The sequence below is a fragment of the Trachymyrmex cornetzi genome, unplaced genomic scaffold, assembly GCF_001594075.2.
Source record: "Trachymyrmex cornetzi isolate Tcor2-1 unplaced genomic scaffold, Tcor1.1 scaffold147, whole genome shotgun sequence".
Classification (NCBI taxonomy): domain Eukaryota; kingdom Metazoa; phylum Arthropoda; class Insecta; order Hymenoptera; family Formicidae; genus Trachymyrmex; species Trachymyrmex cornetzi.
The window spans coordinates 6,056,864-6,072,052 of NW_017296059.1; the positions used below are offsets into that span (position 1 = coordinate 6,056,864).

At 32.8% G+C, this 15,189-nt stretch overlaps 2 protein-coding genes across 8 annotated transcripts in view; one reads left to right on the forward strand and one right to left on the reverse strand.

Annotated features, from left to right (window-relative positions):
* pnut (septin 7-like protein pnut) overlaps positions 1-8,403 on the reverse strand; it is a 44,388-nt gene extending 35,985 nt beyond the window's left edge. Inside the window, exons 1-2 of one of the 6 annotated variants that reach the window (XM_018502467.1) lie at positions 8,155-8,403; positions 2,818-2,819 (exon numbers count right to left, since the gene is read on the reverse strand). In XM_018502467.1, the coding sequence (XP_018357969.1) occupies positions 2,818-2,819; positions 8,155-8,167 (15 nt within the window). In that variant the 5' untranslated portion in view covers positions 8,168-8,403. The other 5 variants (XM_018502466.1, XM_018502465.1, XM_018502469.1 and 2 more) reach the window with 5 other exon arrangements.
* A 110-nt stretch (positions 8,404-8,513) lies between these two features.
* On the forward strand, positions 8,514-11,897 carry LOC108757656 (uncharacterized). 2 transcript variants are annotated; one of them, XM_018502141.1, is made up of 3 exons: positions 8,514-8,647; positions 9,603-10,527; positions 10,978-11,897. In XM_018502141.1, exon 2 carries the CDS (start codon positions 9,606-9,608, stop codon positions 10,365-10,367), a length of 762 nt encoding a protein of 253 aa, XP_018357643.1. In that variant the 5' UTR covers positions 8,514-8,647; positions 9,603-9,605; the 3' UTR covers positions 10,368-10,527; positions 10,978-11,897. The 2 variants fall into 2 exon arrangements, with proteins under 2 accessions (XP_018357643.1, XP_018357644.1); XM_018502142.1 differs by having other exon boundaries at positions 8,517-8,615.
* Positions 11,898-15,189: the final 3,292 nt, after the last annotated feature.

The window sequence follows — 15,189 nt, forward strand, 5'->3', positions numbered from 1 at the left end:
TCATGGGCACCGTTTTTTTTTTACCATGTATTCGATAGGATTTAATTAATATTTATATTCATTAATTTAGCTTTAAAAAATATTTTTTATGTTCTCTAAACATAATAAAATATATACATAAAAAGCTGATATTAACAATTTTCACTAGTTTCTTGTAAAAAAATCCCGAAAAAAAGCGTGTTTTAGAGTAGAGTACCCCCTTAACTCATTTAAGGGGATCCTAAAGTCGTCCTGTTTTACCATGATTACGTTTTACGAAAAATCTCCAACAAATTGTCTTCACGGATTGCAAAATTTTTTTTACAGAGTTAAAGAACGCACAAAAAGAAATTCACAAAAGGAAAACACGATTTCACGAGAAAATCGGAAAAAAATTAAAAAATTCACTTTCTGGCATGTACAACTGTCACCTGAGGTTAACATTTGCTTGATATAAAAGTTTTACAGCTTGTAGATTGAAAATAAGTGTGAAGCGGGATTCCGAATATTTGAACAAACAATCCTGAGTTTGCGAAATTATGATCGAAAGCCTAACAAAAAAGATTTTCCAAAATTAAAGTCGTATTTTTTATTTAACACACACACACACACACACAATTATTTTTTTCTCTTTTACAGATTCGAAAATCCTTTTCCAAGATTAAAGTATACACATTAATACGTGTCTATGAGATGGAATTAATTCCAAGAATGACAAAAAATTTCGAAAGTGAAATCTTAAAAAGAATTGTTTGTCGTTCTCGGTATAAACTCCACCTCACAGACACGTATTAATATGTATACTTTAATCCTGGAAAAAGATTTTCAAATTTGTAAAAGAGAAAAAAAGTAATTGTGTTATACAAAAATTATGATTAGTCGTCGGTAATACAGACGACTTTAGGATCTTCTTAAGCCAGGATCAAATTGCAAACTAAGATTGAGATTGCAGTGGAATTTAACTAATCAGAAGAAAGAAAACCAATATCAAGTTTAATGAACTTATTAGTTTGCTCAAATTTCGATCTAATCTCAATCCTAATCTGTAATCTGCTTATACAGGCTTACCACAGTCATATTTGGTAAAAAGAGTATTATGCGAATGAGATATATTACAGCTACCTGTTGAGACTCCTGATTCTTCTGGCAATTATATCTGGCGAGAACGGTCGGATTCAAGCGACGTCTTGACGCCACCGTTGGCGTGTCTGTTGTCGACATCGCGTCGACGTTCATCCAATTGCTTAATGGTCAAATTGTAACTCGATATGCGGAAAACGTTTCACTTTCACAAACACGTTATTACGACACGAGTAATTCGGCGACTCACCGTGTATACGAAACACGAGGAATTGCGATCAGGAATGAGCCCGAGATCGCGAACTTTGCACAACAAACGCGGTTTTCTCACCATTCGATCGCTTTTAAACGTTAATGTGCTCGATAGCAAAATGGGATTGGCCGATAAAAGTCCGCCGAGACTGAAAGGGTTTCTATCTGTTCGTGACTTTAAATTGCCACTGTGGTTTGAAACCGGAACGGCTTGTGTCGTTCTGCGGTTTGGCAATCAGTGAAATCAGAACTGCACGAAGCAAGAATAAGTTAAAAAACAATACTGCACCGCCCAAAATTATCGAAATCGTTTCGAGTCCATGAATGCTTTTACTACTTAATTACTACGCAAATTATTAAATTCATGATTAACAAAATAATTAATCAGATGCGCAAAACTAACAAGGAAGTACAGGGAAATATTCCCCACTCCGATTTTAATAAGTTTTTATTATGGTGTATTTTTTTATGTACACTTAAAACATTCAATTGTTAGTTTCTTTTAAAGCGAATATCGTTAAAACTTACCAAATAAAAAAAAAAATTTTAATAAAAGTTGAATAAATTCAAGAGTACTTTATAACATCAAAAAATTTTTTGATAAAATTTTAATAAAGTTTTAATTTTATTTAAAACAAATATTTAAAAAATGGTTTTGTTTCAATATATATATAAAGAGAGAGTACTCAGAAAATCATACAACTTTTATGTATAAAAATTTTTTCCATCCTTTATAGTTTCAATGATATTTGAAAAAAAAAACCGATTTTCTTCAAAAAGGTGTTTTATCTCCCTAAAATATATGGGACACGTAAAAAAATATTGTCCCATATTTTGCGGTTTCAGTTTAAACAACAATATACAAAGGTTCAAAATCGGAGAAGGATCTCCTTGTGTTTCTATGTAAGTTGAATATAATTTACGCCAGTATAATATCCAATTCCAAGAATCGTAGAAGGACATTGATGTCGTAATACAAGTTTAGAGATAATAGTAGTAACGTAGAAAAACAAACAGAACTAAGTAGAGAAATAAAATCTGCAATAAGTGTCTAGCAAATTGTAATTGTGGCGTTGCTTTCCAAGTTTTCACACTGATTAAACACGTTTTAAAAGCAAAAATAAGACGTAATAAAAATTTTAGGAAAAACTAAAGTAGACAAAAATCACACGTTATATTCGCAGTTTTCAAAATTCTCCAAATAATTTAGATAATTTATCAATGTTCCTAATCTTAATACAATTAATTAAGCAATAATTTAATATAGGTATACATCAATCTTTTTCTACATGAAATGCTTTCAACATTATCACAGATTAATACCCTAATTTCCTCGTGAAAACGAATGTAAAATCTCTTCCACGCGCCGACAAGTCCTTCGGCCGATCATCGTGCAAATGCTGAATTCAAGCGGCGCAGTATTAATATTGCAGACACGAAGTCGACTTCAACGTTCCGACGATCGGAATGCGACTAACCTTATCAGAGAGAGAGACAGAGACTCACCGCTGCCGTAACGTCCGAAGTGACCGTGACGCCGATGACGTCCCAGTTGTCATCGTCATCGTCGGAGTCATGCGGTCGTCCAGCATCCGTACAGCACCGGAAACAAACCAGAAAAATGGATGGGACGTAGGATAAAAGAGGAAGCAGTATTGTAACACCGTGATAAGGACGAAAGAGCAAAAATGATAAGGAGCAAGATGTCCGGGACACGAAGGAGGAGGGAAAGAGAAACGTTATGTTAGAATTATCTATTTCTGTATTAAAATATATATTTCATATTCAACATTTTTTTTATGTAGCTGTTCGTCAAGCATACATTAGGCATACATTTGACGTTTTTTTATCGTAATTGTTCGTCAGGTATATATTTAGATATGTATTTTATGCCAATTTATTCCGATGAATGTTTTCGATTGATAAAACGTATCAATAAATTTGAGAAAATAACCCTAACTGGTTGCAGTTATATCGCGATATTTTATCTTCAATAAGTATATAGTATCCATAACTGGTTGTTAATGCTTTAAGCAACGTAGCATTTATGTACCATCGAAACTGGATAATTACTGCAAATGCGCGGTAAATAGAATCTCCCGAGAGTTTAATTCAATAATAAAAGCAGAAACTAGTTTCTCTTTCAAAAATGATAATGTAATCGTTTGCTTTAGAAACAAATTACATTCGGAAAATTCTTCTCTACGATATTTGAGATGTATTTACACATCATATTGAAATAATATGAGAATGTAAAAATTATCAAAGTCATATTAAATGTTAAAAGGGCACAAAAAGATACATGTACTCCCTAAAATCTTTGGAGTGGAATCTAATTCTAAAGAATGACAAAAAAAGGTCGGTATTCATAGTTGGATCTTATATTTAAGACCGTCTTAAATACAGTCTTAACATGTCATGAACCAATCAGAGGCCGGTATTCATAGTCGATTCTTATTTTGAGACCGTCTTAAGTAATGTCTTAAGTCGCTAATGCGGCCCTCTGATTGGTTCGTGACACCTCAAGACAGAACTTAAGACGGTCTTGAAAAACTCTCTAAATCTGAATCAGTGAATAGTCACTAATTACTCAGTAGCATACTTGGCATTGATAATCAATAAAATTTAACTGAAAAAGGAAAAATGTTTGAGCATTATATAACTAAAATACTGATTTGCACATGTTAATTTCAATTTTCCAATACTATATTCATTGAATTTATGCACTTTAACAAGATTAGTTAGATCACATAATAAAGATCAGCTAGGTTAGGGATCTTACATTTAATTCACTGATTACCAGTGGCATACTTAGCACTGATATCAGTGATTATCCACTGATTCAGATTTAGAGAGTAAGAATTGACTATGAATACCGGCCAGAGAGCCGTATTAGCACCTTAAGACATTACTTAAGACGGTCTTGAAATAAGAACGGACTATGAATACCGTCCAAAGAGTGACAATTGAGCCAGTGTTGAAAAAGAGTGGCTCAATTGTCAATTGTTAAAAGTGAGATTTCAGTCTTTGGAGTTACATTCCACTCCAAAGATTTTAGAGAGTAGAAATTAAAATTTGCATCTTACGTGCGTCTTGCAGAACGATCGTAGAAGCCTCCATCCTGATCGTCCGTTCTGATACCCCCGCGTCGTTTATCGTCGAATTCTGTCACGGTGAATCGCGTGAATGACTATGTACGCTGCATCGAGGGGTGCCATCGACCAAAATAGATTTTCCAAAATGTACGGATCCCCGAGGTTGGAATTTAAATATCATGCGATATATATATGTGGCCGATTAGGCGTGTCGATACACCGGGAAATCTCGGGCGAATTTAAATTCCTGCACGATCGCGATTAACGTCAACGGTCGACGAGAAACGTAGGTTCATCCTTAATGTACGGAAAGAACGATTTTGCTGAAATATATAAAAATTTAACTTATATATACAGATCTGAAAATAAATTTGTTGAACCCTCAAAATAATTACGTAGGAATTTCAAATTACATATAATGATCAATGCTGCAAAAAAGTTTAAATTTTGGCATTCTAGCGATCAGTTTGAGCGCCCTACATAATTATTTTGATGGTCCAACAAAATTATTTTCGGATCTATAGCTAAATTTTTAGATATGTTAACGGAACCATCCTTTTCATGCATAATTTCACCTTTTCTCCACTAAAAATATAATTTTTTTCCCTCTAAAAATATAAAAGTGAAGATAAAGTCTTTGCAACACTGCGTTCTTGTTGTTCGAAGACTACAGAGATTTTCGAGGCGTTATAATGAAAAAAAGTCGCACAAAAATATAAAATTTTTACTATTTAAAATTCGATACAGGTTTAACCTTTGCAACGAAAAAAGGTTAAAAGTGCGATTTGAGAAATGTAATCTCGAAAGAGCTATTGATCGTTCCAGATATACCTCCGTTATTGAAACTCGGACGGAGGTGTATCTATACAATTCGGTCCATCTATATATACACGAGGATTTAAACGATTCAAGGAAGCCGGGGAAACAAAAAAATATACAAATACAGAAAATGACGACTCGATTAATTTATCTCAATTCGAACCGATTCTTTGAAGAGATTCTCTCGCAGATTTTTGTGGATAATCGCGACATTCACAATCCCGATGTATCTCGCTAGTGATTAATGTATGTTTTTCGTGAGCCACGTGAGTCTTCAGTACAATAAAATTAATATCCTTGGTGGGATGCGGAAGATACGATCGCGTGTTCGCGTGTCGGATTCGCAAGTCGCACTAAAAGCAACGTCGACTCGGGCGATTCGCGATCGCTCGGAGCTTCTCTCACGTGCGACGAAGAAGCGTTCTCTTCTATCCTCGCCCGCTTGCTCTGCCTTCCACCATCGCTCTCCTACTTTCCTCCTCTCGCATTCTTCCCCCTTAATCGATTAAGAGAATTGATTCTTTAACCCTGCAGAATTCCTCGCGGGTCTATTTTCGAGCGACTCCATCGATAAAACGCGCAGATCATAAATATTATTGTTATCACGTTTAAACTTTGCAATTTTGTCAACTTTTCATTTCTTGAGACACCTGCTTATTAAATACGAAAAAGAAGGGATACAGTTTCATCAAATCATCTTATGGTAACTGTAACAATTAACGCCATATTTCTCAAGCTACAAAAAAAAAACGGTTTTGCTGAAGTATCAAAAAATTTAACTAGATCTAAAAATAATTTTGCTGGGCCATTAAAATAACTGTTAAAACTCTTAAACGTTGATGACAATGTTAGAAAAAGCTTTAACATTTCGGGAACGATTGAAACGTCCTGCTTAGTTATTCTGATAGTCAAAATAAGATTATTACTAAATATAATATCAAAATGTGGATTTTTTAAGATTCTTAGTGTTAAATCCATATTTATGAAATTTTTCGGAACGAATTCTGATCGGAGATCAATTGTTCAATTATTCTTTGGATTTCCATTGTGTTCTCTAAGGAAAATTTCGATCGGAATTCATTCCAGATTTCAATTGTAATTCCTAAGGAATAATTCCAATCGAAATCTATTCCGAACAGTTCTATACGTGCCCTGAATATACTAACTATGTAACTTTTGTATCAGACCTCTTCCTATCGCGACCGATTACAGGAACAGACGTCCATGAAAATAGCAGCGCTTTATCTATGCAGGACCAACACAACAGGCAATCTTATCTTAATGGAAAACTAATCGGGTGACGTGTTGTGTATTGCGTGAGTAACTATTTAGAACACGAACAAGCGAGGTCAGACTATAAAAAAAAACAACAAAAACCGATTTCAGAATAATGACCTGTTTCTACTAATGTTAGATGAACTTTAATCTCAATTCAACTGGTTTATCTTTTTCTAATTCTGAGAACTAGAAAAAGATAAAAAGTGGGTTAAATCGAGATTAAAGTCAGTCTACATTGATGGAAATTTACCATTAGATCTAAAATAATCTGATTCTTTTCAGAGAAAATACCGTCGATATATGGAAAGAACGTCAATGCTGGGATTTAAGATATGGATTTAAGAGATATTTATTATTCTCCATTGCAATGTTTATTTTTTCCATCATAATTCATTCTAAATCTTTGGATTTTTAAAATATACATTATATCAGAAATGTTTAAATTTTTACGCTTGTTTTTGCTAATGTAAGTTGACTTCAATTTTCTCGATTTAATGTATTCTTCATTTTTTTTCAATTCTTATTATAAAAAAAAATTAAGAACATTGAATTGAAATTAAAGTTAATCTATATTAGAGAAAACAAGTATTCAAAATAAAGCGACGTTTTTCGGTAAATAAGAATTTAAATAATAATAAAGGAATTTAATAAATAAAATGAAAATGATTAAATAATAATAGATAAAGTAAAAGTAATTAATATCGGGACTCCGATTGGGATTCATATTTCATAATTTTCCTAATTTTTTCAAAACATTTCATTCTTAAGATCATCAAATAAGAATTGTTTCTGTTTCACATTACAATAATTAGATAATTGACAATTTTGCAAAAATTATCCAACAGATTTATTTTTCTCTTTCATCACTTTCTCTCATAATAAGTTATACTAATCCAGCCATCAATGCGGTATATAACATTTTCATGCTAAATCACATGTTTATAATAGAAAACAACGGATAATATCACTCTTGCGGTAAGCAAGTGATAATAACACAGAGAATAATAATTGACAACGCGTCAACAGTGTCAACACGCAGGTGAACAAAGATGGCCCTCGAAAATAAGACACCTGTTAAAATCAACCACACGTTTAGATCGCAAGAAAAATATAAGCTCCAAAAATACATCAAATTTTGTTACATGCAACCTCATTAAATTAAGTCAATATATTAATAAACATTAACGATTAATAAAAAACTCAATTTTCTCTCTCTCTCTCTCTCTCTCTCTCTCTTTCACCCTCACCTTCGATCTTCCTCTTTTAGCAACGAAACACAAGAGAGACGGGCGACCGACGGCACAAGATTACTGCTCCAAATTACCCAATCTTTCTCCTTAATTCGTCCTGTAATTACCGCCGCTACGCGGAAAGGGGGCGAAAGAAGAAAAACAGCGTTGACGAGATCTAATTAATCCAAGCTGTCGAGGGAAGGAGGGAAGAGGGAGTGACTATTAAATGATTAAATTGGTAGGTTAGGTCGGTTCGCGGCGTATCGACCGGCCGCGCCGTATTGACGACGAAATTTGGCGGCTGCCAAAATGGTCGGCGCCGTCTTTCTCTCACCTGTCGGGAAGGCAAAAAATAAGGAGGAGAGAGAGAGAGAGAGACCGCGGCGCGTCTCATCGCTTCTCACTCACGTCTGACTTACCACTTCGCTGCATCGTCGTTCCGCCGGGGCGTCACAGCGGCTCATCGAGCATAATCCTCCGTGCGTGGGTGACGCGGGTAAACGGCCACCAGCGCGCTTCCTCGCATGCCACACTCGCGAGAGGCGACGAGACGCGACGAGACGAGACGCGGCCACCGAGCGATCGGAACGGACACGAGAACGTCGACGCTCCGTAACGCAACACGACCGCACTTTTCAAATATTTCGCGTAGCCAGCCTCTCTCGCACGATTCGAGTGTCGCCGACGCGTGCGCACGAACGATAACCGACGCGACGACACCGGTTGGCCGCGAGGAAAGATGGCCGACTCTCGCGCCGTTCTCAATCCTCGTCTAATGCCACCTGTCGCTGTCCCTCGGAAGTAACCGAGTGCCGACGATGCCGATCATGTGACGCTTCCTGGGGTGAATGACGTTGACGGTGGTCGACAGTTCTTTGAGGTTGTCATCACTTGGAAACGCGATTATCTTAAGTGAATATTTAATCTTCAAGGCCTGATTTTTCATTTTTTTGCTTAATTTGTAGTTTAAACTTAACCTCACTTAATCTGATAGTAATTTAAAAAATATTTTTCCAGCAATAATTAATCACTAAACTGATGCTTTTATGTAGTTGTGCGGTAACTTTAAAGTTCACTCATTACAAAACCATCTGTTTAATGATTGAGTACTAGCTACTAGAAAAATAACATAAATACAATTTATATGTTATTATTAGGTTAAGTTTAATCCAGAGTTATGCAGAGTTGTGCTGTATATTTCATGATTATGTTTACATAAATATATTTACGTTCTGTTTATGTTAAGTTTACATGAATCTTTTTCATGTAAATTTAATACAAACTGGATAATACCATTCAGAAAGAAGTAATTAAGTTTTAAAATACTTAATTCATCTGACAAATAAAAATTAATACTAATAAATAAAAATATAAGAGCAAGATAAAAGCTTCAGTTCAGTCTAATGCAACAAAGAATATAGGCTTTAATGATTCTTAGATTATTTACATAGACGACACATAAAACATAGTTTATATACTCGTAGTTTTTAAGTTATAACCAGAAAATGAAAAACCGAGCCCTAGTGGATAGATAAGGTGACCATAGTATTTCTAGTTTTTTTTTAAAACCTTGTTCTGAAGAAAGAAAACAAAGAATATACTCCCAGAAGTTTTAAAGTTTATTACTTTTATCTTCCTCTATCTTATAATGATATAATTATAACATGATATGTTAATAACAAATATAACTATAAAATTAAAGTTTCTTGGGAGTGTTTTGAGCACCTCATCCATCAACTTGCATATCTTTAAATCATTTACCCAATTAAAGAGATTAAAGAGATGTTGATAAACGATCGTTAATTATATATATATATATATATATATAATTATGCTTGATTGACATGGATACATAATCTCGTTATAGGCAATGGGCAGGGCATGCTGCATCTTGGGATGTCCCTCGGGAGGAGATGCCCCATCTCATCAGATCCCCAAGAATCCAGCTCTCTTCCAGAAATGGAAAAGCCTGATTTACTCCGAGAAAATTCAACATATGACCGACGAGCAGATAAGCAAGTGTGCTGTGTGCTATCGGCATTTTGCTGACAATGACTATCTAGTAACTTACCGAGTAAGAAAGTTGAAACGTGGCGTTGCACCTTCCTTAAACTTGCCAAACAGACCAGATTCTAGTGTACCTATTATGATTAAAATAGAACCGCAAACATCGGCTGCAAATAGAGAAACGTTTACTGCAAAAGAAGAGGTGACAGAAATTCCAAGAATGATGGAAGAATTAGAAACAACTCAAATTACATTATTCAAAGATATTCCGGAAGAAATTAAATCTTGTTCGTTCGACCAGCCACAAATTTTATTAGACAAGAATATTGAGCAAACTAATTTAACGGCAGAAACATTTAAGTTAAATCATAGAGAAAGGACGTCGAGAAAGAAACGAAAATTAACTGCAAAACAACTGCATCTACTTCAATGTAAACAACAAGCCAAGCAATATGAAAAAACACCTTCGATACAAAAGCTGCTATCTTTTCTCACGCCTGCTGAAATAGCAAGTATTAAAACTAGAATACGAAAAGCAAGATATGCCCCAAGAATATATGTAAGAATATATCATAATATTGCACAAAGGAAAGCTTTTGGTTACTTAAAGCTCTTAGAAGATTAGTAATTTATTGCAAGTCCTAAAATCAAGAATGGAAAATCAGGATGTGAAATTCATCTACTTTGGAATGTCATGAGAAGCAAATCTTACCGAGTATGAATTTATCACATTTATATTAGCAAAAAAGAATTAATTTCGTCATAATAATGAGGAGAATAATATTGTAAGTGCATATATATTCTTATATTTAATATAATTATCCCTCTGTATGAGAGATAATCATACAGAGGGATAATTAACTAACATAATTCATGTATTATTTTTTAATAAGGAAAATTCTAATTATGTTAAATATATATTATCCACACACCTTTGGGTCATTAATGTCCTGTCCATTTCTTTTCTTTGTTGATTTATATAATACAATATTATATACAACAATTGTATATAACAATTTATATACAATTTATCATAAATATACCGCTTTCTAAAGATGTCAAAATACGTAAAAATATACGTAAGAATTACTTAATAATTTTTATATATTTGTAAAAGTGATGAAAATTAATCCAGGATATGAAAGACCCATCATGTGTGTGTACTAAGGGTTATATACTGCAATATATATTTTTCTTACATGCATAAGGTATTATTTAATTTTTATATTTTTTAGATCATAATAAAATATTCAATATTCTAACTATACTCTTATTGCACACACAGTAAAGCTGTAATTAACGACTTACGGCAACTACATACAGATGGAAAAGATTCAAATGGACATGTTGGGTGCAAAGTTTCAACATTATGTCGATACAACGGTAGTTTTACTGTATTTTTAAAAACGAATACATGAAATATACATTTATAATTATATGTATGTATAATTGTGGTAGAAGGATTGTATTATTCTCTGAATATAGACCTCTGAATTCTATCTTATCGCTAACGGTGTCGCAAAGAGTATCGTAGAACGTATTCTTTCTGAACACATAATCTTGACGGGGATTATTCGGTTGAGCACTTTACTCGCCGGTGACGAATACTTTTACTACGTGAGAGAATCTCTATACTGACATTAATAGAGATTCGCCGTTTAAGAAATGCGCCGATAAATATTGATCTGTGCGTAACCGATTTCGGGGAGAAAAGTGATAGTGGGAAATAGGAATAAATTCGATCGAATTAGTATAAATAAGTAATACACAGCAAAAGGTAGCCTCTTTAGGATCGGTTCATCTATGCAAAGTGTTCCCGAGCGTAACATACATCCAAAATATCTGACGAATTACGTTGAAAAATATTCTCATTTAACATTTAATCTCTATACATCTTATCGATTTATTTTGGAGGTGCTGGATGCTTATATGCACGATATGTTACGTGCAATAATTGATTATAAGGTACGGTGTTTTACTCTTTTTTTTTCCTCTACGCTCACTAATTACGAAATTGCAATATAGAACGTGCTCGATTCTACGACCGATCTTAAAGAGTTCGTATTCGTCTTTAGTGATTAAGAAATATTTTTTCTTTAATCGCATAATTATTATCTACAGTTTTGGAGTGTCTCAATTTAAAATTTTCTTCGCATCGTTGATTTTCTCTGTTGAATTTAATAGTTTAAAATTTGAGAGACACACGTGCTAATAATAGATAAAATATATTATTTTTGAGAGGTGAGAGTCGATAGAAAATTTCTAACATTTTCAAATATTCGAAAATCGTCATTTTATGATTTGCCATCAGTTAATTTAAGCTTTTGGTCAAAATTGGAAATTTTAAAATCTGAAACGTGTTCTTTTCATCATCGATTCAATACAGTAAATATTTTGTGTTAGAAACAGTCTACTCAAGTTCTTGTTAAAATTTTGTGTTGAATTTTTAACATATTTGAGTATTAATTTAATATAATCTGCAGATCACATAATTATGTTATTTAAATACTTTGTATTAAATTGATATCCAACATTTTTAATGTTAAAATAACATTTTAATAAATAATATAAAAATAATGTATTTTAAAACCTAAATTTTAAGATGAATAAATAAAATATGTAAGGATATGTTAATTTTTAACAAATAAAATATGTTAGGATTTGTTAATTTTTAAAATCCTAAATATTAATTTTACTGAAAAAAAAGTTTCTATGATTTGTCTACAAACTGAGTCAGTATTCCTTTTTTTGTGCTTATTTTTAAAAATAATATACCTTTTAATAATATTCATCTTGTGTTAAGTTAACACAAAAATTTGAGTGAACCGTTTGAGACACGTGAAATATTAAATTTAGCACAAATTTTCACCAACGGTGAATCAACATGCTGAAGTTACATAATCACCGGCTCGCGTAGCGTCTTATTTAATTAAGTAACTCAAATAATAGACAGACGAGAGTCTTTTTGGTTCACAAGTACAAAAAGATGTATCAAGAGAAGATATTAGGCTTGTTCTTTTTAGCTGAACTTTTTTGCATTAGTTATCTTTCTCGTTTTTCCCGGTAGAGAAAAAAAGAGAAAAAGTGAATAGTACAAGTTCATTTTTCCTCTTTTTCTCTCTACTGGAAAAACGAAGAAGATGACTAATGCAAAAAGTTCAGCTAAAAAGAACAGACCTAATATCTTCTCTTGATTCATCTTTTTGTACTTGTGAACTAAAAAGACTCTCGTCTGTCTATTAGCTGAAAAGAATAAACCTTTAATCAATTCTAATAGATAAGAAGTCTATCTACCGCGGCAAAAGCGAGGTTATTCTTTGAAATCCATAAATGAGAATCGTATCTCCTGTACGAAATTTATGAGAGAGGCATCCGAAGAGAAAGTGCAGAAACGAACGGAGCATCCGTAAATGTACCATAACGGCGCGTTTATTCCATGTTTAGGTCGTATTTTTTAGGCCTTGAGAAGTGCGAGGGTTGATTTTCGTTTCCCTAAAATAGCACTTTGAATTACGTGCTTCTAAATATTTATTCATCTGGACTGACTTGGCCGTTTATACAAACGATAATAAACGATAAATAAACGCGCCTTTGCACGGCAGCAGTTTATGCGTATAGTGATGCTCGTGATCGATAGAATCGATAGGTACGCGGCTGCTCCTCTCGAAACGTGTGCGTTTGGACGAGCTACGAGTGCCGATCAACATCGGAGTGTTTACTAATTTGATTGTATGTCGCTGGCGCGATGTTGACCGACTCCGGGCATTACGTATTCCCGGCAATATGGAGCAAGACGAATGGAGCAGTCGAATCGAAAAATAGAAAATAGAATAGAATTAATATTGCAATAATTTATTAAAATTTATAGAAGTAAAAATATGATCTAAAAGCTATTCTGAATAAAATATATATATATATTCTATATATTCTATATATTCTTTTATAAATTATGCGACATAAAAGTAATGATTGCTTCAAGTAGAAAAAGTAGCAACAGTTGTAAAATTCTTGTAAAATTAATAGTATATTTGATATAAAATATAAAAATATATTTAAACGTTATAAATAATAATTAATATAACATAAAATATTATAATAATAAAAAAGTACAAAAAAGAGAGATCTCTATATCGATTTTCTATTTTCTTCAAATAAATTTTCTAAATTGTATACGAATCCAATTTAAAAATTGTATACGAATCCAATTTAAATTATGCGACGTAAAAGTAATGACTTCTTTAAGTAGAAAAAGTAGCAACACTTATAAAATTCTTGTAAAATTAATAATGTATTTGATATAAATATATAAAAATATATTTAAACATTATAAATAATAATAAATAATATAGCATAAAATATTATAATGATAATAAAGTACGAAAAAAGAGAGATACTCTATATCGATTTTCTATTTTCTTCAAATAAATTTTCTGAATTGTATACGAATCCAATTTAAATTATGCGACGTAAAAGTATTGGTTGCGTTGTAAAAAATGTAGCTTTGCAACTGTAGAATTATATACTACATTTTATATAAATATACATAAATAAATATCTAATATATTTAAGTCACTATAAATAAATATATATAATATAAAATTAAAAATATAATAAATATAAAATAAATACAAAATATTATAATAATAAAAAAATATGATCGTCATTCGCGATCGATCATTCCTCCGATCGTCACGTTCCGACGTTTGAGACGCGAATAAAAGAGTTCCTCGTCCAAACGCGGTTCTATCTAACAAAACGAAATGCGTGTCATGCATACATCTACCTCGATAATTCTTGATACGTGTAAATGATTGTCTGTGATTGTCCGCGATTGTACACGTAGAATAATCACATTTCAACATCTCTTCTCCGTTTCGTATGCCTATTTCAAAGTACGCGAAAGAACGGGATTGAGGGAGGAGGTGGAAAGGAGAAAAAGGGAGGCCTCGATGTCTCCTGATAACGCCTTACATTACTTTCTCCAAGTGTTTGTGTGTCGGGGTGTGCTTAACGTTAAGGACACTTAACTTTGTATAATCTTACGTCATTAGTTAGAATAATAATCACACATGAACGAATGCTTTTTTTTCATTTTTTTTCTTCTTTTTTTAAATTTTGGAATTGCAAAAAACGGGAAACGGGGCATGTATCGTGGAACTATTCGGAATGAATTTTGATCGGAATTATATCGTTTTCTCCTTAGAAAATACTCTGGTAACACAATTTATTGGCCCAATATTGGCTCATTTAACCAACGTTTAACCAATGTATTATTAATGAATTACTATTAGGGCACAATAGAAATTTGGGGAATAATTGAAAAATTTCGATTAGAATCCATTCCCAATAATTTGATAAAATCCGTATCACACTACGCATTGGAGATTGAGAATTGCAAATTGAAGATTAAAATTCAATCAATTTAAACGAAATGTATTGAAATTAAA